This window comes from Chiloscyllium punctatum, chromosome 4, assembly GCF_047496795.1.
Source record: "Chiloscyllium punctatum isolate Juve2018m chromosome 4, sChiPun1.3, whole genome shotgun sequence".
In the NCBI taxonomy this organism is placed as follows: Eukaryota; Metazoa; Chordata; class Chondrichthyes; order Orectolobiformes; family Hemiscylliidae; genus Chiloscyllium; species Chiloscyllium punctatum.
This window is the reverse complement of record NC_092742.1, coordinates 102,832,857-102,857,055: the sequence shown is the minus strand read 5'-3', so window position 1 is coordinate 102,857,055 and position 24,199 is coordinate 102,832,857. Positions and strand designations below refer to the sequence as shown.

General features: G+C 41.9%; 1 protein-coding gene across 2 annotated transcripts in view; it reads left to right on the top strand.

Moving 5' to 3' along the window:
* ubr1 (ubiquitin protein ligase E3 component n-recognin 1) overlaps positions 1-24,199 on the top strand; it is a 220,515-nt gene that overhangs the window by 183,610 nt on the left and 12,706 nt on the right. For both annotated transcript variants that reach the window (XM_072569440.1, XM_072569439.1), the window contains exons 39-43: positions 6,091-6,241; positions 11,518-11,605; positions 14,308-14,441; positions 17,840-17,948; positions 19,858-19,914. In XM_072569440.1, the coding sequence (XP_072425541.1) occupies positions 6,091-6,241; positions 11,518-11,605; positions 14,308-14,441; positions 17,840-17,948; positions 19,858-19,914 (539 nt within the window). The remainder of the gene's footprint in view (positions 1-6,090; positions 6,242-11,517; positions 11,606-14,307; positions 14,442-17,839; positions 17,949-19,857; positions 19,915-24,199) is intronic.

Below are 24,199 nucleotides of genomic sequence, written 5' to 3'. Positions count from 1 at the left end.
AAGATATATCTTAAGTTTGTGGAAGATACAAAGCAAAGTGGAATTGTTAACTGAGAGGTTATAAAGTGATACGGTTAAGTGAGTGAGCAACAAACTGGTAGATGGAAGTGTAAAACTTGAAAATGTTGATTTTCAGATAGACTTCAGTACTGTTATGACGTGGAGGTTGAACTCCTTTACTAATTAAACCAAAGCACCCAGAGAAATTTGCCTCATAACCTGCTAAAAGAAAATCCCTGATTTCCACTGTATAAATAAAAAGTAACAATTTATTTATTTAACCTTAACAGTGAACACTAACAAAACTATTAACAAACTGAATACTCTTTCCCTTAACTAGCTAACCACAATTGTATTAATTTTGCTTTTCCAATAACACGATTAATAATAATGCTAATTTGGAACTTAATCTTTCACACAAATGGTCTTCCCTTCTTTCGGTCTTCCCTTCTTCCTTCAGCCTTCCTTCCTCTTCTTTCCAAATCTGCTGTCTTCTCCTAGGTCATCGTCTCACTTTTTACTGAGTGTATTTTAGTTATCAAATGTCTTGGTACCTTTTAAATAGATGGTGCCCTCTCAGAAGTTGCTTTTGAGAGCAAGATGTTTATTTCTTTAGATGGCATTTTGCAAAATCCCTGCATCTTTTATACCCATGATTACATCTTAAATTCGTATAATTTGATTGGCTTCCGGGTGTCAAAGCACTCAGCTTTATATTCAATTGGTCCTTAGTCTCCCAAGTGTCTTTATAAATTAATTGGCCGAGTGCTCCTTGGGCCTGCTCAATACAAAATATAAATTCAAGCACCTGCTGCTGCTTACCCACAGACATTCATTGTTAAATCTCTAAACACCGAAAATAATAGTTTTTTTAAAGGGTCATCGCAATGTTCCCCCACCGCCATCCCCCCCAGTTTTACACACCAAGTTTGTGACCGTACTCAAACAAGAAACACCACAAGTTAGTATGCAGGCACAGAAAACAGTTAGGAAAGCAAATGGCATGTTGGCCTGTATTGCAAGGGGATTGGAGCGAAGAAATAACTCATGCAACAATTGTATAGGACTTTGAGAGTGCATTTGGAATACAGTGTAATGTTTGATTTCCAGTCTCCATATTTATGGAAGGATATATTTGGAAATATAAAGGATATTTCCATTTCCTTTTGGAGGCAGTGAAGGTTCACTAGATTATACATAGGATGAGAGGGTAATCTGTGATGAGAGGCTGAGTAAATCATGTGGATATTCACATTCAAAGCCCCTTAGAGCCTTGTATGTTTCATATGTTAAACATGAAGAAGTTATTTCCGCTAATCAGGGAATCTAAAACACAAGCACAGCCTGACAATAAGGGGTCATCATTGAGGACTGAAATAAAAATATGTTCATTCAGAGGATTTTGAATCTTTTGGAATTATCTATGTCAGAGGGTTGTGCATGCTGCACTGTTTAGAATATTTAAGACTGTGATGGACATATTTTCAGGACTGCATGGACTAGAAGGATGAGGGAAGCAATCAGAAAAGTGGGACTGAGTTCACCCACGATCGTATTGAGTGGCAGGCCAGACCTCGTTGACTGCATGTTCTGCTCTTTCTCTTATTACTTACGTTCATAAATAAACCTTCTCCGTTTTGATTTGTTACAAGCCAGAGACTCCAATAACTCAGCGAGGGTATTTAATAATTTGAGGAAGTCTTGAGGACTCCCCTTAAAACGTTTCCATTGTTCTGGTCTCTTGCTGTGACCAGTTGCTTCAGGAGGCTGAAGTCAGGCATACAAATAACGTCCCACACAGCAGAACACTTGATGCCAGGCAGTTTGGTTTTGGAGAGAACACTGTTGCTGGACTGCCTTTCTTGTCACTTAATTTGGAGAATATCATGAAGTCACACTTCAAAGCACTGGAGAAGTGGTAATGCCATTTTTTAAATTCTTTCCTGGCCTCCAGTATTTGCTGCTGATACCTACTTGTTCTTGAGAATTTTGAGTGGCTTACTTGGCCATTTCAGAGTCCAGTAAGAGTCAGACATATTTGTGTGTGTTTATATGTAAGTTAGACTGCCTTAGGATAGCAGATAGCCTTCCCTAAAAGGCATTTGTGCAAAATAAGTTTATTGGCAGCCAATGATAGATTTATGATCAGCTTCTAATTCTAGATTTTAAAAAATAATTAACATTTTAAACTAAATTTGAATTCCACCAACGACTGTGAGGTGTGTTTTGAACTTGTGCCACCTCAGTCTCTATGTTACCAGTCCATTGGCGTTATCACTGTGCTAATGCCTCCCCGCATAGTTGTAGGTTGTCCACGTTTGTGAAGTGCACAAATGCACAGGGATAACTGTTGTCCAGTAAACCAGAACCTTTAATCTCTGGTTTGAGATCCGAGCCCTCAAACCGTTTTCTCAGTCAGTTGCACATATTGCAGCTGGTGATGATTTAGTCATGTCTTTCTGCCTTCATGGACAAGTGACATCCAGAGATATGGAAAATGGTTGACATTTTCAAGCGATATGTCACTTGATGCGAACAGGTGTTGGAGACAGGAGCAGGGAGAGCAAATTGCGCCATGTGTGCTACTTGGAAAAAGACCTTAGTTTCCTGGGCATTACTTTAAAGGCCCATTTTCTCATTCTTCAGAGTTGAGTGTGACCAGGATTTCAGTTTCTGAGTGAGTGCATGCACAAGGATTATCTGCATACTGATGATTTGGAGATGCCAGTGTTAGACTGGGGTGTACACAGTTAAAAATCACACAGAGTACCAGGTATTTCAGCACTCTACACCAAGGTCCCCAACAACGATGGCATTGCAGCAACAACTTCAGTATTCAATACCAACAGCTGCCAATCTCCAAGCACCCACAACTCATCTGCTTTATCCTCGATCACAACATCTTCAGCTTTGACAACCAGTCCTTCATCCAGACACGCAGACAGCCACGGGGACCAAATTTGCACGCCAACATGCACAGGTTCAAACAAGACTTCTTCACTATGCAGAACCTCCAACCAACACGATACAGCAGGTACATTGACGACATTTTCTTCGTCTGGACCCATGGCGAAGAGTCACTGAAGCAACTACACAGTGATATCAAAAGTTCATCCCACCATCAAACTCCCCATGGACTATCTACTCATGGACTATCCCCATGGACTCCCCATCTACTATCTGTTTCATTCTTGGACACACTCATCTCTATCAAGGACGGGCACCTCAGCACCTCACTCTACCGCACACCCACGGATAAACTCATGATGCTACACTTCTCCAGCTTCCACCCGAAACACACAAAAACAGCCATACGCAAGATCTGCTCAGATTAGTAGGAATGTGATGGGCACCTGGAAGTACTCAGGGATGCCCTCATAAGAACAGGGTACAATGCTCAACTCATCAACCACCAGTTCCAGTGTGCCACAGCGCGAAACTGTAATGACCTCCTCAAGAGACGGACACGAGCTGCTACCAACAGGGTAACCTTTTATTGTCCAGTACTTCCCAGGAGCCAAACAACTACGCTATGGTCTTCGCGGCCTGCAACGCATTATCAATGAGGATGAGCACCTTGCCAAGACCTTCCCCACACCTCCACTGCTCACCTTTAAACAACCACCAAACCTCTCTCAGGTCATTGTTCATAGCAAACTGGCCATCTTTCAGGACACCATACAACATTGTCACGGTGGACGCTGCAAGATGTGTCAGTGTCTTCACGGATACCACCATTATGGGTAGGGACACCTCCCACGTTGTACGTGACAGGTACTCAGCAAACTTTGTCTACCTCATACACCGCAGACAAGGATGCCCTGAGGCATGGTATATTGGTGAGACCAAACAGAGGCTATGGCAACAGATGAGTGGACACTGCACAATAATCAACAAACAGGAGTGTTCCCTCCCAGTCGGACAACACTTCAGCGGTCCAGACATTCGACCTTGGACCTTCGGGTGACCGTCCTCCAAGGCGGACTTCAGGACAGGCAACAACAAAATGTGACCACGCAGAGGTTGATAGCCAAGTTTGGTACCCATGGCGATGGCCTCAACGGGGACCTAGGGTTCATGTCACACTACAGGTGATCGCCATTGCACTATACAGACAGACCTGCAGACACACACACACTCTCCTATAGACCCATACATTCCCGCAGACCCCCTCTCATATGCTCACACATACACTCACATGCTCTCTCACTCTCTTACTCATGACCAGCACCCCCAATTCTCTTACCCCCCCCCCTCCCCCCCAAAACACGCATGCACACATAAAAATATAAGTTTGTGGGGTGAATTTGCACTTGCAGAATGACATTTTACTTTACTCAAAAACTCTATGAATCCATGTAAGATTCTGTAAATCCATTTTTTAGATTAGAATCAGTCTTACCGTTGTGGCACAGACAGTCTCACGTAGGGCACCTCACACTTTAAATACATTATCTGGCCGACATGATACCAATTGTTAAAGTTCACTTGCGAATGTAACTTTTAAAAAAGGTTTTGCGATTTACATATGAAAGAACTGAAACCGATATGGTCATTCTAAAAGATGAGAGACCTAACAAACAATCTGGGTCTTTTTCAATATATAATTTCAGTTACATCACACTGTAAACTTTTGCTATAAATTCTGTGGCTTACGATCTTATACTCCACAACTACCTGACGAAGGAGCAGCGCTCCGAAAGCTAGTGCTTCCAAGAAAACCTGTTGGACTATAACCTGGTGTTGTGTGATTTTTAACTATCTGCATACTGAAACAATGATTTGTGAGAAAGACCTGAATCTTTTCATCTCTTGTACTGAAGAGGGAAACTGTGTGGATAATTGAAGCATCATAAAGCTTGGACAGGATAAATAGACAAAATCTTTTCACTGGGGTCGGGGAATCCAGAACTAGAGGCCATAGGTTTAGGATGAGAGGTGAAAGATATAAGGGGTAACTTTTCACTCAGTGTGTGGTGCGTCTATGAAATTAGCTGCCAGAGGAAGTGGTGGAAGCTGGTACAATTACAATGTTTAAAAGGGATCTGGTTGGATATATGAATAGGAAGGGTTTGGAGGGAAATGGGCCGGGTGCTGGCAGGTGGGACTAGATTGGGTTGGGATATCTGGTCGGCATGGACGAGTTGGACCAAAGGGTCTGTTTCCGTGCTGTGCATCTCTATGACTCTAAGTAACTACTGAATTAATTTTCCCCAGTCTGTAGAGTTGCCCTTTTCAGCGAGACAATCTTTGACCTCATTCACTCAGTAATAGAGGCAGTATTAATAATAATAATAGTAACAAACCCAACAAAGATGGTCAAGTCAATTGCACTGAATATGCGAATGGGTATGATGAACAGTATCTGTGACCCAACAATTCCCTTCATAGAACATAGAACAATACAGCACAGAACAGGCCCTTCAGCCCTCGATGTTGTGCCGAACATTTGTCCGAGCTTAAGCACCCATCCATGTACCTATCCAATTGCCGCTTAAAGGTCACCAATGATTCTGACTCTGCCACTCCCACAGGCAGTGCATTCCATGCCCCCACCACACTCTGGGTAAAGAACCTACCCCTGACATCCCCCCTATACCTTCCACCCTTCACCTTAAATTTATGTCCCCTTGTAACACTCTGTTGTACCTGGGGAAAAAGTTTCTGACTGTTTACTCTATCTATTCCTCTGATCATCTTATAAATGTCTATCAAGTCACCCTTCATCCTTCGCTGTTCCAATGAGAAAAGGCCTAGCACTTTCGACCTTTCCTTGTATGACCTATTCTCCATTCCAGGCAATATCCTGGTAAATCTTCTCTGCACCCTCTCCAAAGCTTCCACATCTTTCCTAAAGTGAGGCAACCAGAACTGCACACAGTACTTCCTTTCCCAAAAACCTGGCCACAGAGACCAGCAGATTCCCTTGAAGTTAAAAGTGGCTGAATCCCATTTTTAGATTTCTTTTACTTCCCTTCCATCCGTGACACTAAATATCTGCTTGGTTTGTATGATCAGTGATGAGTTTATATTTCACAGGTTAATTTGCAACTTAGTCTTTGACTTTGCTGCACCTGATTATGATTCCAGGTCAGCCTAGTTCTAGCATTTCCTTCCTTGTACTGGGAGGAGACTGTGGAGCTACAACCCTCGGACATCAGCTGTGCATTTAACAACCTCTACCTCTTCCATCTGGTTACCATGGCGCACATTGTGCAGATACTACTTACCTCGACAACAGGTGAGTACTTTACTGCAGACAGCAAGTCAACATAATTTACATTTTTGTTTTCACAAAACCAATGCGTTATAATCAAATAAATAAATATCTCTACATATAGCCACTGTACCAGTACAAAATAATGTAGGACTGCAGCAACAGAGCAGCTGATACCTGCATGGTGAGCCAAATGGCCACCTCTTGTCCTGCATGATTCTATGAATGAGTTCCTCTGACTTGCAGGAAAGAGTAAGTTAAATGCATAGGCTGGGAAAAGTTCTAATCCCATTTCTCTGTGTTACTTTCCACAGTTTTCTCTCAGTTGGGTGCTTAAGATAAGAGTTGAGGTTAGCAATATTGACATTTTCCAGGTCTGTTTTGACTGAAGTAGCAGCCATTAGCATTTGTAATTTGAAGCACTGCAGTTCTTCTAAGTGCCATGAATCTGATATCCTATGAAAAGAGTAACTTTGATAAAGGTATAATTGGATTCAAGGGACAAGAATAGAGTTGATAGTTTTTAGATTAACAGTCTGCGTTGAGTCTGGGCGCAGAGTTAGAATTTTGTTTGCCCGTCTGCTTTGTCACGTGTTTATAAATTATTCCATAGTGTTTTAAGTGGAGGGTCTTACCCCAGTGTTGAGGTCAACATTCCTCTCTTGCTGAAATTGAGATATACCTCATAAAAAGACACTAAGGATAAGTCTGCATGCTCGACAAAAGAAATTAACTGGTGTTATTGTGGAGCATGTAGCATTTTGAAATCCTCTGAAGAAAACTCTGTGGTCTTAGTTAAATTGACATACTTGGTTGCAACCCAAAATGTATTACTATTTGTATGTGTACAGTTGTAACAAATTGGCAAGTGTTAGTACAAACCTATTTAGGATGTTCCCTGGTGTAACTGTGATACTAAAATAGCACACTATAAGCATTAACCCATTTTCTAATTATAGTGCCTCGTACTTGATGTAAGTTTTACATTTATAACTTGCATGTAAAAGTGCAGTTGATTGTTTACTTAGCCACGAAACACCGCGCTAGTAAGATATTTAACAGTGAGTACACAATAAAGCAACAGCCTTCATTTCTGTAGTGCCTTAATTGTTAAGCTGTCTCGAGGCGCGTCATGGAACTGGAATCCAATGAAAGTTGACACCCAGTCAAAGAAGGAGAATCAGAACAGGTGATCAAAAGTTTAAAGCAACATCTTTAGGGGACAGAGAGATTGAGATGTGGAGAGATTGAAGGCGAGAATTTCAGAGCTTGGGGTTGAGGCAGTTGAAATCATGACTCCAGTTCAAAGCATGTTTCTTTGGTGAGGACAGAGTTGGAGAAATGCAACATTGAGATCCTGAGCAAATCATCTTCTTCATCAGCAATCACTCACTAATGAGCATGATTATCCACCAAGGAAATTCCTGGACAAATATGGATTCATAATAGAATGAGAATAATCTAACAGAGAATTTGAAAGTAGAAAGCTTCTTTTCCTTCTTGCATACTTGTGAAGTACGGGTTCAAATCCCACCACGGAACCTGTTGATTAGTTCATAAATTTGGTTAATTAATTAAAATTAAATTTGGAATGGAAAGTTAGTTTCATAGCAGTATTACTAAGACTGTAATCAATTGTTGGGAAAGCCCATCGCTAATGTCCTTTCGGGAAGAAAATTTGCAGAGTCCAGACCCATAGCAATGCGGTTCATTCTGAACTGCCCTTTGAATTGGCTAAGCAAGCCACTACTTTGTACTAAACCACTACACCAAGGTCAAAAAGTAACAAGATTAGAAGTCCCACTTTCTCGTCCAACAGGTTTATTTGAAATCATAAGCATTTGGAGAGTTGCTCCTTCGTCAGATGAAGTGAAGAAAAGCGTACAGGCAGAGAGAGCTCAATAGAGAGATCAAACGATCCTACAAATGGCATGTATGAAGTGTCAACACGCTGAATAATTAGTCTCTGTAGGTGATCAGAAGTGTCAGGCGGTGTGAGTAAAGTGTCAAAAGCTGAATAGCAAGTGAAGGGTTGATATATAATTGAGGCAGAGAATTATTTACAAAGAATTTAAAATAAGGTAGTGCTGGAGACAAACCAAATGGCTGAAGTAACATGATAGATGTGAGAGTGACATGCCAAGGATCTGACCAAAGTAACAGGTAATCCAAAACTGTAAAAATTAATTAAGTTGTTACCTTGATAACTAATATAACATATCAGAAAGGCAAGGTTACATTGATCATGGGTGACTTCAATATGCAGGTGGACTGGGTAAATAATGTTGCTAGTGGATCTAAAGAAAGGGAATTCATGGAATGCTTACAGGATGGCTTTTTGGAACAGCTTGTCATGGAGTCCACAAGAGAGCAGGCTATTCTGGACCTAGTGCTTTGCAATGAACCAGACTCTATAAAAGATCTTAAAGTAAGGGAACCCTTAGGAAGTAGCGACCATAATATGGTAGAGTTCAGTCTGGAGTTTGAAAGGGAGAAGGCAAAATCTGATGTAATGGTGTTACAGTTGAATAAAGGTAATTATGAAGGCATGAGAGAGGAACTGACTAAAATAGACTGGAAGCAGAGGCTAACCAGGAAGACACTAGAGCAAAAATGGCAGGAGTTTGTAGGTATAATTGAGGACACTGTACAGAGGTTCATTCCCAAGAAAAGAAAGATTAACCGGGGAGGGATTAGACAACCTTGGCTGACAAAGGAAGTCAGGAAATGTATGAAAGAAAAAGAGAGATCCTATAAAGTGGCTAGGAACAGTGGGAAATCAGAAGATTGGGAAGGATACAGAAGCAAACAGAGGATAACAAAGAGTGTAATAAGAAATGAGAGGATCAAATATGAAGGTAGGCTAGCCAGTAATATTAGAAATAATAGTAAAAGTTTCTTTCAGTACATAAGAAACAAACGACAGGCAAAAGTAGACATTGGGCCACTTCACACTGATGCAGGGAGCCTAGTGATGGGAGATAAGGAAATAGCAGGAGAACTTAACAAGTACTTTGCATCAGTTTTCACAGTGGAAGACATGAGTAATATCCCAAAAATTAAAGGGTGTCATGGGGCTGAGTTGAGTATGGTTGCCATTACGAAAGAGATAGTGCTAGAAAAGTTAAAAAGTCTTAAAATTGATAAATCTCCTGGCCCCGATGGGATACACCCTAGAGTTCTGAGAGAGGTTGCTGAGGAAATAGCAGAGGCATTGGTTGAGATCTTTCAAGAGTCACTGGAGTCAGGAAAGGTCCCGGATGATTGGAAGATGGCTGTAGTAACCCCCTTGTTCAAGAAAGGATCAAGGCAAAAGATGGAAAATTATAGGCCAATCAGCTTAACCTCGGTTGTTGGTAAAATTCTAGAATCCATCATTAAGGATGAGGTTTCTAAATTCTTGGAAGAGCAGAGTCTGATTAGAACAAGTCAACATGGATTTAGTAAAGGGAGGTCATGCCTGACAAACCTGTTGGAATTTTTTGAAGAGGTAACATGTAGGTTAGACCAGGGAAACCCAGTGGATGTGGTCTATCTAGACTTTCAAAAGGCCTTTGAAAAGGTGCCACACGGGAGGCTGCTGAGCAAGGTGAGGGCCCATGGTGTTCGAGGTGAGCTGCTGGGATGGATTGAGGATTGGCTGTCTAACAGAAGGCAGAGAGTTGGGATAAAAGGTTCTTTTTCAGAATGGCAGCCGGTGACGAGCGGTGTCCCGCAGGGTTCGGTGCTGGGGCCACAGCTGTTCGCATTATATATTAATGATTTGGATGAGGGAACCGGGGGCATTCTAGCGAAGTTTGCCGATGATACGAAGTTAGGTGGACAGGCAGGTAGTACTGAGGAAGTGGGGAGGCTACAGAAGGATCTAGACAGGTTGGGAGAGTGGTCCAGGAAATGGCTGATGGAATTTAACGTGAGCAAGTGCGAGGTCTTGCACTTTGGCAAAAAGAATAAAAGCACAGACTACTTTCTAAATGGTGAGAAAATTAATAAAGCCAAAGCACAAAGGGATCTGGGAGTGCTAGTCGAGGATTCTCTAAAGGTAAACATGCAGGTTGAGTCTGTGATTAAGAAAGCGAATGCAATGTTGTCTCTTATCTCAAGAGGGTTGGAATATAAAAGCAGAGATGTACTACTAAGACTTTATAAAGCTCTGGTTAGGCCCCATTTGGAGTACTGTGTCCAGTTTTGGTCCCCACACCTCAGGAAGGACATACTGGCACTGGAATGTGTCCAGCGGAGATTCACACGGATGATCCCTGGAATGACAGGTCTAGCATATGAGGAACGGCTGAGGATACTGGGATTGTATTCGTTGGAGTTTAGAAGATTAAGGGGAGATCTAATAGAGACTTACAAAATAATACATGGCTTTGAAAAGGTGGATGCTAGGAAATTGTTTCTGTTAGGCGAGGAGACTAGGACCCGTGGGCACAGCCTTAGAATTAGAGGGGGTCATTTCAGAACAGAAATGCGGAGACATTTCTTCAGCCAGAGAGTGGTGGGCCTGTGGAATTCATTGCCACGGAGTGCGGTGGAAGCCGGGACGCTAAATGTCTTCAAGGCCGAGATTGATAGGTTCTTGTTGTCTAGAGGAATTAAGGGCTACGGGGAGAACGCTGGTAAGTGGAGCTGAAATGCGCGTCAGCCATGATTGAATGGCGGAGTGGACTCGATGGGCCGAATGGCCTTACTTCCACTCCTATGTCTTATGGTCTTATGGAGTAGTCTTAAACCAGTTTGAATTGGTGTATAGGCCTAAAAACACAAGAGAATTGCATGTGCCTAAAAGAAAGTGTTTGACGTTAATTAATTTTAAGTAGAGATATGGCATTTCATTTTTGTTTTGTTGATTCATGCAGCATCAAGCAACCGTGTTTTCTCTCTTTGTACCCCTGCCACATTGCTGCTGAGGCTGCATTCTTTGGTTGTAGGATTGTTTTGGTCTAGCTGACTAAATTGACTTTTAAGTAACCACTAAACTTGCATGCAAGCTTTCCTTTGTTTTGCTTTTCTTTGTTTTTATTTGGGTTAATGGTATAGTTGGTGTAACATGTGTTTCTTCAACATGAATTGACTATTACACAATGGAAGAATTTAGACCACTATTTGTTGAACGTAACCTTTCCCCACCTATATTGGCTATAATGTGATTCCGGTCCCATTGGTTTAAATGGTGCTGCTATTACGCGATTTTCTTGTAGCGTGGGATCGCACAGGAACTATCACGTTATATCGAAACAAATTGTACAGTTCAAGACGCCATTGTTTTGTGCAATACTTGTGTTATTCCTGAGCAGATTGTCCTATGGAGCAGGATGAAGAGGAGAGTGAGGAGTCTCAGTCAGCAGCAGAACTGTATGAAATGCTTCGAGAATACACAAGCAGGTATGAGACAGAAACTAAAGTTCCTTGCAGTGATATAACTGCTTAGTTCCTGACAAACCTTCAAGAGACATTATTTCCGAGCTGGGCTCAGTTCGCAGTCTACTTGGTTACTAAATCTAATATATTGCTTTTGTGTTTTATTTTAAAAATGTATGATACTAAGCCACACTATGTATACAGTCAAACGATCAAAAGCTGGGTCAAAGAGAGAAGTTTTAAGGAGTGTCCTAAAGGAAGAAAGAGAGGTGGAGAGGCAGCGAGGTGAAAGGGAGCATTCTACTTGTGATCTCAACCGATGAAGTCATGGTCACCAGTAATACAGAGATCAGGTTGGGGTTTCATGAGGTCTGAAGAAGAGGTGCACAGAGATCTCTGAGGGCTGAGAGACTCTGACTTGATTCCAGAGATAGAGTTTTCCAAACAAGGATGAGAATTTTAAAATCAACAAGCAACTTAATCACTAGCTTGGGCGTGAAGGGGAAAGGAACTTGCTGCAAGTTACAACATTGGAAGCAGAGATTTGGATGACCTGTGGAGGGCAGAATTTGGGAAACCAGGCAGGAGTGCATTAGAATAGTTGAATCTGGAGCTAACAAAGACATGAATGAGCCAATGATCTGAGATGGTGGAGTTGAAGAATGCTATTGAGGTCGAAATAGATAGTTTTAGTGATGACACAGACATCTCACTGAAGTACAACAGCAAAATTGGGAATAGACTTTTGCCAGAGAGAGGGATGGAATCAGTAGCTAGTGAATTGAGTTTGGAATGAAGCTGAAACAGTGTCCTTGGTCTGGCCACTCTTGGAGGAATTTGATACTGGATGTTGGATAGGCCGATAGCATTTCTCAGGAATGGAGGAGTTGTAAAATATTTGTAAGGTGGAGCTAGGTTTCATCAATGATGTGACCTCGGGGCAGCATGCAGGTGAATCTGCAAGTTGGAGGGAGCTAAGGATACATCCTTGTAGTATCCTAATGGTGCATGAACAGAATGAGAAGTCATTGCTAGTAATTCCCTGGCTCTGATTGAATGGATGAACCAGAAGAGAATAGACTCAACAGCTGGACAGTGGTGGAGCGATATTGATGTGGTCAGGAATATCAAAAGCTGCATCAAAAAAGCTGAAGAATGAGGGTGTGTTTTGTCAGAACCACACAATGTCATTTCTAACTTTGATCAGAGCTGTTTCACTATTGTGGCAGAGGCAGAAACCTGATTAGAGGAATGATTACATAGATTTCCAGGAAAGATGGACATGGGATTTGGAAACAGCAACTTGTTTAAAGACTTTGGAGAGGAACGAAAGATTGGAGATGAGGCTGTAGTTGGCAAACACAGTGGGGTTAAAGCCTGATTTTCTGAGGGGTAGTGACTAAAACACATTTCAAGTAGAAAGGAATAATGCCCAAGGCTATGCAGAATGAAACTATCTGGATGCTTCTTTTGAATAACTAGCACAGGTTTCCAAACCAAATCCCCTCCTGTGCTGTAAGATTCAGTGATCTTGCTCCGTTCTGTCATATTGCCACATTTCCTGATCCTGATGTCCTTGTTGACACACATGTAGTTCCCAACTTTCAACATTTCTTCAGCTGAGATGATGAATGGATGTTGGTTGTATCCCAGTGTGGAAGAGTTGGAAAGTTTAGGATAAGCACGCTTGATTTTTTTTTTTGGAAGTCTTCCTATGTTGCCAAAAGCTTGGGAACAGCTTGGCCTCCTGAGCTTTAGACCGGCACATTGGAGTAGAAACTTGCGGTGCAAAAATCGAGGTGTAAGATGGTTGTGTACATCTGAAAGGTAAAAAGTTTTTTCATATCTAACGAGGCTCCAACTCACTCATAATTAATTTGTGAGAATGTAGAGTTCTGTTCTTTATGCAGGTTTTTGTGATGTTAATCTGAGGTTCTTGGCTGTTCAGAGGTCAGTGTTACAGTTTGCTCACATCACTGCCCCCTTGGGCAGTGTTCCCACTGTTAGATATCAAATTTTAAAGTCACCATTCCTCTACTGCACCATAGTGCTGCTCTCATTTTAGATAAAGATGACTATTTGCGTTTTAACGTGAGGGTCACCATGCCTCAAGTGAGGGGAGAGGTTGAGGAGGAGAGTCGGCCCAAGAATTGAACCTACACGATTGGAATCACTCTGTATCACGAACCAGTCATCCAGCTAACTGACCCCCCTCCCCCCCATCATTTCAAATATATAGCACCCTTTTTATTAACCAGCACCAATGGGACCAGGAGTGTGTCAGTTGATCAATTATTGCAGACAATCAAGAGGTACGCATAACCACAGTAAACCCTGACCAAGCAAAACTTCAAGACATCAACATCTCTCAAAACGCACCTCCTGATATCAATGCAAAAGCTCACAGTAAGGATTAGAGCTGTTATGCAGGGTGTATACACGTCACTATTACACTTTATTTACAGCATAAATACTCTGACATCAGAGTACATATAATTTTTGATTGTATATCAAGAGTGCCAGTTAAAACAAACTTTGCTGTACTTGCAATAATTATTCTATTTTGTATTAATTTTATTTGAAAATAAAGTTTTCAGCATTCCTACAATCAATTATTCCCATTTAATATGGTTTCCATTCTGAATGGCAATTTCTAGAGTCCAAGTTCTACAAAGTGAGCGTTTTGTCATTTGCCATGTTAAAATGAGTTGCAATTGTTTCAACAGATCTTTAGAATATAAGCCCTATGGCTGCTACCTGTGGAACTGTGTGAAACGTGGCATTTTTCCATTCCTTCGCTGTTCTGCCTTGTTCTTCAACTACCTGCTTGGAGTGCCACCTCCTGAGGAACTGTCAAAAGGTAAGTGAAAAGGAACTTGCAGTTTTAATTTGGGAATATGTGGTTTTTAGTGAATGTAATTTTGTTTTCAAAGATAGCAATGAAAAACCAGGAAAGCAAGGAAATCATAGAGCGATGTAGACATCTTGAAATAGTTCTGAAGGGAAATTTCTAAAAATATATTTTTATTGAAAAATAGATTTTTTAATATTACAACAATTGCAAAATAATACAATTCAAAATAATACCAAGAAAGAACACCAAAAAACTTTTTTAAAATCCAAACCACCCTCATGTAAAATGTATAAATATATAAAAAAACCCAACTAACTACTTAACTAAATAAATAATAACTAACAACAAACTGATAAATAATAATACAGCTCAGCAAAACAAAACACTAACTCTCGAATTTCAAGAGCATCAATTTTCACATACGTTCGGAGTTCCCCCTCCCTGGATATTGGACTCGTAAAGCACAATCATTACGGTTATATAAAAGTCCTTATTAGTGTGGCAGACATATCTGTGTCCAGCTATTCAAAAAAAGGCCACCATGTCTTTTAGAAGTTCTTGGTTTTGTGATGCACCATACTTGTAAGAAATTCCAAGTGGATATGCTCCATTTGAAGCGGGATTTTAATGAACTGAGTGTAGACTGGGACAGTGGTAGTTTAAGGGACAGGGAGGAGCGAAGTGTTCTTAGTTTGTTTCCAAACAGTGTGTCTTCAATGCCCCAAGAATGGAGACGCCACTAGACTTGCTCTTTGGGGCAAGCATCAGTAGAGAACAGTTAGGGGACAGTGATCATGGTATCATAAAAGTTTGAGATTTGGTGGTAAAGAGAAATGAACAATCTAGATTAAGAACCAACTGGCAAAGAGCCAACTTCAATGGGGTAAGAACAGAGCTGGGCTAGATAGACTGCAACCGAACGGGAGAAACAGCTAGACAATGGATTACCTTCAAAAAATGAAATGGGTCGGGCATAGTCAGGGTACATTTCCTCAAAAGGTAAGGTAGGGCAATCACATCCAGAGATCTCTGAATGAGAAATTAAGAAATCGCATGCTCATAAAAAGGTTTGAGCTAGCAAGTACAAGTGAAAGAAATCCAATGTAAAAGGTTCAGAAAGGAAGTTGAAAAACACATAAGAGAAGTTGAGAGAGATTACAAAAGGGAATCCCAATGTCTCTCTGGGCACATAAAAAGCAAAACATTTAGCAAAGGTGGAGTAGTGCTGATTATGGACCAAAAAGGGGGATTTTACACATGGAGGAAAGAGGCATGTCTAAATTGTCAAACAAATACTGTCTTTACATTTGAGGCATATGCTACTCGGCAATGACAAAGGAGGAGAAAGTGAGGACTGCAGTTGCTGGAGATCCCCAAGGTTTAGTTTTAGGACCCTTGCTCTACTAATAGATCTAGATCTTGGTGTGCACAGAATATTTCCATGTTTGGGGGACATTAATAAAATTTGGAGCACTGTAAGCTGTGGTGAGGATAGTGTCGAAATTCAAAATGACTTTTATAAAGTGAAATGGATGGATAGGCGGCAGGTGAAGCTCAATGCAGAGAACTATGAGGTACACAACATGGGCAGACGGTATAAAATAAAGGGTGTACAGGAATAGAAGACCTGGTTGAATAGGGGATAAATTCCAGACGTTAGGGCCAATTCTGCTGAGAGCGCAACAGCCAAAGGTGGAGTGAAGAAAGTCGAGACTGTACACAAGACCGGAATTGGAACAGTGACCTGATCAGTCAGCCTCCAGGAGAGGTTACTTGATGATCAAGTGTGGCCCTTCATCCAAGTATGTTCTTCTTCAATGCCTAGTAACTGTTTGCTTTTCCAGAATTTTATTATTTTGATTTAACATAATTACTGGGTTTCAGCAGAATTCTAATCAAGCAACTTTGACTTTTAGTTACTACCTCAAGCTGGAGTCATAACTTGTACTCATCTAATGTCTATGTAAGAATCGGAAAAGAAAGGAATTAGGAACAAAAATACTTGTACTTCTGTAATTCTGTAGAAAATGTCTGTGCATCTGTAGTGCTGTAGAGCTAGTGATGAATTGGTGAAATGCGGAAATTGTTGCAGATAGAATTCAGTGTCAGTAAATAAATGGGTGGACTTTTCCCAGAGGATAATGATGGTATTTTGGGGTAGGTATTTAGGTTCACAAGACATTAAAAGTAGCAATGAAAATTAAACCCATGCAAATGTTTACTGCTTTGCTGGATTTAATGGAAAGTCTACATATAACTTTTCAGGCCACGGTTAGAGTACTCAATGTAGTTTCAGGCTCCTCAGTGCTCGAAGGATGTTGAGACCTTAGTGAGGGTACAGTACACGTTCACTAGGCGCTGTCTGATACCGGCAAATGCAAATAAAGTCTTGAAAATCTGGGCAATTATGGGGTGATTTAACACGGTTGTACTTTTCCCATTGTCAAGTGCGCAGGATCAGGGGAACATTTGACAATTAAATGTAAGATCTGTTGAACGGGAAGCAGGAGAACCTGTTTTGTTGGGGAGTGGGGGGAGTTACGAATCTGTGGATTGCATCAGTTGTTAATTGAGGCGACAGCCCTCTGAGCATTTAAGGATACATGACTGAAGAAAAGGGGAATAAAAGGACTAGGGAACAGTCGTTGTGGTTAGAGTGTTTTAAGACTGGCACATTTTGTTGTTGGAATGTCTAGAAAATAGGCTGGTGGTTAGGATGAAGCCACAGGCATGGTCAGTAGGAAAGATTGTAATGAATGGCATGTGGAGCAATCTAGTCTTGAAATGACCAGAAAAACAGCAGCTTTGGCTCTGAACAAACAGAGACTAATGAGATATACAGTCAAGAGGGACAAGTGCTGAGGGTGTAGAAAGTGTGCAGCAACAATAAGGCCGTAGTATTTTAGTCATTTTGATGCTGAGGAGCTTGCACAAATCAGAATCATCAAACTGCATATCAGCAAATATATAACTGCTGATTGTGATATATTGTGAAGCAGTGTTAAATGATGTCAGCCATTTGTGGTTGGAGTTCTTAGATGTCATGGTAAAATTGTACATTGTTTTAATTCCTTTTTGTATTTCATATATTCCAGGTTACCTGGCTCAGCTAATCATATCCCAACATCCTTGTTAAATCGGGTTCTGTTACCCCCACCCCCCTAGGAGAAAGGAGCTATATTGAGCAGCATTAGTGTCTGGAATCAGAATTGAAATAATGTAGATATAAAAATGACTTCCATCTTGTTATCACAATGCTGTGTCAAACACTTGTTAAATAAAAACTAGTTAAAGTCTCCATTAAACCTCACCTAGTTACCCCGAAACAAGCTTTAGCAATTTTTTTTTAATAATGTGAAAGTCACTAGTTTCCCACTTGATATGAATCCTGCTTTTCTTCCCAGATTCCTCTGAAGGGCAGTTTGAAGCCTTATGTCTTTACCTGGCGTTGCCGACCAACCTTTTCAAACTTTTTCAGGAGCACCAGGACATAGTATCTCCTTTGTTACAAAGGTAAGTACTGCTTTGCTTGAAGTAGTTTCAGGTATTAAAAAAATCTGTTGCAACAACGGAAGTGATGTTTTAGCAAAGGTTCTCCTAGCTTAAGTGACATTCTGTAGAGACTACACAAGAACGTGCAGGATTGGAGCAGTTATCTGGTCAGCCCTCAAAATGATGTGCATTGCTGGCTGAAATTGAGATCACAAATTTAAACTGAAACTGTGTTTTTAAAAAATGATGTTCATAGATGTATTTTTAAAGGGTAAGGCCATTTTCTTGCAGATTCCAACCACTACCTCATCAATTCGAAGCCCCACAATCCTTTAGTCAGCTTACCCATAGAACACAACAGCGCAGTACAGGCCCTTCGACCCTCGACGTTGCGCCAACCTGTGAAACCGACCTGAAGCCTACCTAACCTACACTATTCTATTCTTATCCATATGCTCATCCAATGACCATTTAAATGCCCTTAAACTTGGCGAGTCTACGACTGTCGCAGGCAGAGAGTTTCGCGCCCCTACTATTCAGTAAAGAAACTACCTCCGACATGTGTCCTAGATCTATCACCCCTTAATTTAAAGTTATGTTCCCTCGTGCTAGCCGTCGCTATCCAAGGAAAAGGGCTCTTTCTCTCTCCACCCTATCTAATCCTCTGATCATTTTGCATGCCTCTATTAAGTCACCGCTTAACCTTCTTCTCTGTAACAAAAACAGCCATGACCACCTCACTTTCAGGTTTTGCCAGTACAACTCCAAACCTGCTCTACAAGGTATCGACGGGTTTGGTTTCTATTTGTCACTTTATAGTAGTCTAGCCAAGGCTGGGAACTTGGCACAGCCCCCAGCCTGCAGATGGTGTCAAACAGTTCCATCATGTAAATTTAGTTCCATCCTTGAGTAAATTGATGTTGATGAGCAAGCAAGTATTGCGAAAGTAAGTGCATCAAGGATTATTCAGTGCTCTGAACCTCCATTGGAGCATTTGAGGGAGCAAGAAGGTGATCTTGTGTAAGACAGGAGATTGAAAAGTAGCTGGGAGAGCAGACAGAACGATAGTATGGTCTGAGCTTGGGATGATCACATGTAACATATGACCTGGGGACAGGAAGAGGCCAAACAGCACATCAAACTTACTCCACTATTCAAAAATCCAATTCCAGAGATTCATAACCCTCTGAGTAATAAAATGTCTTTAACCTATCCCTTCAAGTATTTTGTAATTGGGGTCATCTTTGATTCTTCAAAACTCCAGAGAATATAGGCCCAGTTTGCCAAATCTCATTTCATTGTACAATCCCACCATCCCAGGCAGAAGTCTGGTGAGCCATCATTGTACTCCCTTTATGACAATAATATATGTCCTGAGATAATGAGACCAAAAGCCCCCTCAGGATTCCAGGTTCCTAACCAGGCTCATACACTTGAAGCAAGACTTCACTACACCAATACTCAAATCCTTTATGATAAAAGCTAACATTTCTTTGGTCTTCCTCCAGCAAAGTAAGTCATAACTTCACTGCATAGATGGTCAAGGAGATTAATCTTTGAGCCTTTGCATGGACTTTTATGGTCTGCATTTCTTTGGGAGGTGGGACTTCTTGTAAATGTGACACTGTAACCGTACACCAGAATTAGTTTAAATTTGTATCAAAATATAATTTAAAATGCGATTGTTAGGCAACGTACTCTGAATAAGCCTAAATATTGAGGTCTGATAGTTAGTACAGGCGTTTTCCTGGATCTTTGAAGCTCAGTATTTGTTTCAGGTACTCATTATACTGATCATGCGCAAATAAGCTGCAGCAGCTTCATCACAAAATGCATTTTGTTATTATCTTGCAACAGTCGACGGTTTTAAATTGGAAAATTTTGCCCGCAGAGCTTGTTTAATTAAAGTTTGTGCATTTTTCTTTTGCAGATGGTGTTCTGATTCTTCAGTGCAAAGCTTTCTCAAAGGAGAGCGAACAACAGTCCAGTTAGTGATCTCTTCATGCTTCCTGTCTGTTCTTGGTGCATTCATCTTTATCCCCCGCTGTCAGAATCTTTTTCTTTATTTACTGCTCATTGAGTTAGTTATTCTCTAAAACAATATCAGAATAATGTGCTGATAAAGGGTTTGCATAAAATCTGTAATCCAGCTGATTCAGACATAAATTGAGCTGCTGTGCATTTCCAGCATTTGGTTTTTATCTTTGTTTCCTATTATCTTCACTCAATCAAGCTATAACACAGTAGCAATTAATTTTAAGACATACTTATGACACTGCAAAACATCCCAAATTAGAATGTTATCAGACACAAATTGATCCCAGTCCACAAAAAGGTGATATTGAAACATGATTAGATTCGATTCCCTACAGTATGGAAACAGGCCTTTCGGCCCAACAAGTCCACACCAACCCTCCATGGAGTAACCCACCCAGACCCATTTTCCTCTGACTAGTGCAATTTAGAATGGCCAATTCACCTAACCTGCACATCTTTGGACTGTGGGAGGAAACCGGAGCAAACCCACACAGACACAGAGAGAATGTGCAAACTCCACACAGTCAGACACCCAAGGTTGGAATCGAACAGGGGACCCTGGTGCTGTGAGGCAGCAGTGCTAACCATGGAGCCACCATGCTGCCACATGTGACCACAAGTCTGGTCAAAGAGGTACACTTTTGAGGAGTGGCTGAAAGGAGGGAAAAGAGTTGAAGTGATTGCAGAGAATTCTAGAGATTAGCATCTGAGCAGCTGAAAACTGGACTGCTGGAGATGGAAAGAAGGAATTGAGGATTAACATTTGCCAGAACAGAGGAAGAGTGGAAATTTCAAACTTGCAGAGCAAGAGGTTACGGGGTGGAAGAGGCAAAGCTTCTGAGGGATTTGAATACGAAGGTGGAATTTTAAAAATTAACAGCATAAGCCATTCAGCCCGTTGAGCCTGCTGCACCATTTAGTACAATCATGGCCGATCAACGCTTCAATTTCTTTTACCCACATTACTCCCATAACCTTTTACACCATTGATTGAAAATCTAATCCCTTGTAAACTGCCCCTTACACATTTTCAGTGTCAAATATGGAAAGAGGGCAAAGGCTAGAACAACAGTTCAATAGTCGTTGTTCCTAGGTTCTTTGGTGAAATGATCTTTGACTCTTCTGCTGACCAGTGCATTGCTGTGATCATCTCTCACTGTCCGGTCATTTCCAATGCTTGGTAAGAGACACAAGCTGGCTGAATCACTTATAAAAGTCTCTGATTTGTCCATTAAAACTCAACAATTTACAACAGTGATTACAGGAAAGATAAATTGGTTTTCTTCAGATTTGCATCCCTCTGTCTCGCGTGCGCGCTCTCTCTGTCTCGCGCGCGCTCCAGCTCTCTGTCTTGCTCTCTCCCACTCCCTATTTCTCCGATTCCCACTCTTGCTCCATGCTGTTTTATTAACTGAGCATAAATCGCATAGTTGTTGTCAGGCAAAAAAAGGTCTCTGTCGTTGATAACTGGTCACTTGTCAACTATGTGTCGCCATCAAAAGCTGCATCTAAACACCATCAGATTCAAATCATCTGCATCTCAAACTCCAATCACTGCTTGTTCACAGCTATCTGGGCGGCACAGTGCTCAGTACTCAGCACTGCTGCCTCACAGTGCCAGGGACTCAGGTTCAATTTCAGCCTCTGGCCTCTGTCTGTGTGGAGTTTGCACACTCACTCCATGTTGTGGGTTTTCTCCGGCTGCTCCAGTTTCCTCCCATAGTCCAAAGATGGACAGGCTAGGTGAATTGGCCATGCTAAAGTATTAGGCGAAAGTGAGATGACAGATGCTGAAGATCAGAGTCAAGATTGTGGTGCTGGAAAAACAGAGCAGGTCAGGCAGCGTCCAAAGAACAGGAGAATTGATGTTTCAGGCAAAAGCCCTTCATCAGGAATGAGGCTGAGAGCCTCGGGGATGGAGAGAGAAATGGGAGGGGTGTGGGGCTGGGGGGAAGGTAGCTGAGAATGTGATAGGTCGATGGAGGTGGGGGTAGTGGTGAAGGTCGGAGAGGAGGATGGAGTGGATAGGTGGGAAGGAAGGTGGGCAGGTAGGACAGATCATGAGGGTGGTCTGAATTGGAAGGTTGGAACTGGGATCAGGTGAGGGGAGGGGAAATGAGGAAACTGGTGAAATCCACATTGATGCGGTCTGGTAGGACTGTCCCAATGTGGAAGATGAGACATTCTTCCTCCAGGCGTCCGGTGGTTAAGGAATGGTGGTGGAGGAGGTCCAGGACCTGCATGTGTTTGGTGGAATGGGAGATGGAGTTGAAATGTTCAGCCATGGGGCGGTGAAGTTGGTTGGTGCGGATGTCCTGGAGATGTTCTCTGAAGCATTCTTCAAGTAGGCGTCCGGTCTCCCCAATGTAGAGGATACTGTATTGGGAGCAATGGATACAGTAAATAACAGGCGGAGTGCAGGTAAAACTCTGATGGATGTGCAAGGTTTCTTTGGGGCCTTAGATGGCGGTAAGGGGGTAGATGTGGGTGCAGGTTTTGCAATCCCTGTGGTGGCATCTTCATTTAAGTGTTTTGTATTTTTAATTAAATCATTTCTCACTCTTTGAAACTCTTTAGAGAATGCAGGCTCAGTTTGCTTGATCTCTCAGGACAATCTGCCATCCCAGGAGCAAGTATGGAGAACCTTAACTGTACTCATTTTATAGATAAGCATGAGGCTGGAAGAACACAGGAAATTAGGCAGCATCAGGAGGTGGAGAAGTCAACATTTCGAGTGTAACTCTTCGTCAAGACTGGGGGTGGGTGTAACGGGAGCTGCAGATAAGGTGGGGGTGTGGGAGGGTTTTCGGTGGGGAGAGTGGTGAAGTAGGGATAGGTAAACACAGGTAGAGGGTATGGCCTAGTTGGACGATGTGAGGAACAACTCTGGTTGGTAATTGACAAAAAGGATCGTTCAGAGAAGGGGAAGGGGCCAGGGGCTGGAGAGGGAGCCAGAGGATGGGAAGGGAGGTTACTTAAAGTTGGAGAACTCGATGTTGAGTTCTTTGGGCTGTAGGCTCCCCACCACCAAGAATATCTTCCCCTCTCCACCCTTCTCTGCTTTCCACAAGGACTATTCGCTTCACCAATCTTTGGTTTGCGCCACTCTCCCCATCAACCCCGCCACTCTCCCCATCAACCCCACCACACCCCCGTTACCTTCCCCTGCAACTGTAATAGATGCAAAACCTGCTGGCGCACTGACCCCCCCCCCCCCACCTCCATCCAGGGCCCCAGACGGTCCTTCCAGGTGAGACTGAGGTTCACCTGCTGCACCTCCAACCTAGTTAACTGCATCAGGTGTTCCTGGTGTATTTTCCCTACAACTGATGTAAAGCTGATGAATTTCTGGTACTCTGTTTCCAGTATTTGCAGGAATCATTCCTGAATCTACTGAATTTTGGAAGCTGATTGCCAATGCATTGGCAATCCATATGGCCACCTCCAGCTTTTTCAACATTGGATTGCAGAGTCCCACGGATATATCGCTTTTTAAGTCCCATTAATTTCCCTAATACAGCCTTCTTACTGATATTAATTTCCTTCAACTCCTCATTCACCTTAGTCATTTGGTACTCAGCTCTGGTAGATTTCTTGTATCTTTCTCAAAGGAAACATCCACAAAGTAAGCATTTTAGCTTCTCTGCCATTTCTCTCTCCCATTTTACATACCTACAGAAGTTTTTACAGTTCTGTTTTATACTTCATGCTAGTTTACACTTGAATGCTATCCTTCCTTCTCAGTTTCTTGGTCCCTCCTTTCATGTATTCCAAATCTCTCCAATCCTCAGGTTTGTTACCATTTCTGGCCATTTATAAGCCATTTTCTTTTCGCCTTTAACTTTCTTTGGTCGTCATGGTTGGTTGATGTTTTTTGAATCTCCGGACCTTGAAGGAATGTAAGGTTGTCGTAAGACTTTGTGCAGAGGCTAGCTGTAAAAAGATTAGGCATTTATAAAACCTAGTAACTAAGGACACCAGAACAAAGCGCTTGCTGTGCAAAATTAAAATGAGACAGCCTGCTGGTATCAGGATGCACAGTTATTCCTGATGGAGCAATTTGAGTAGGTGCATTAGCAGCTTTGGTCACCTGCAGGAAATCTGTGATGGCTAAATTTGAACGAGGGGGAATGCATGGGAATTGCAGAGAGCAAGCTGTGCTTCTGCATACTACAAACAATCTGAACTACGGTTCAGTATTTTTCTGACAAACAATGTTGTCCATGCTATTTATG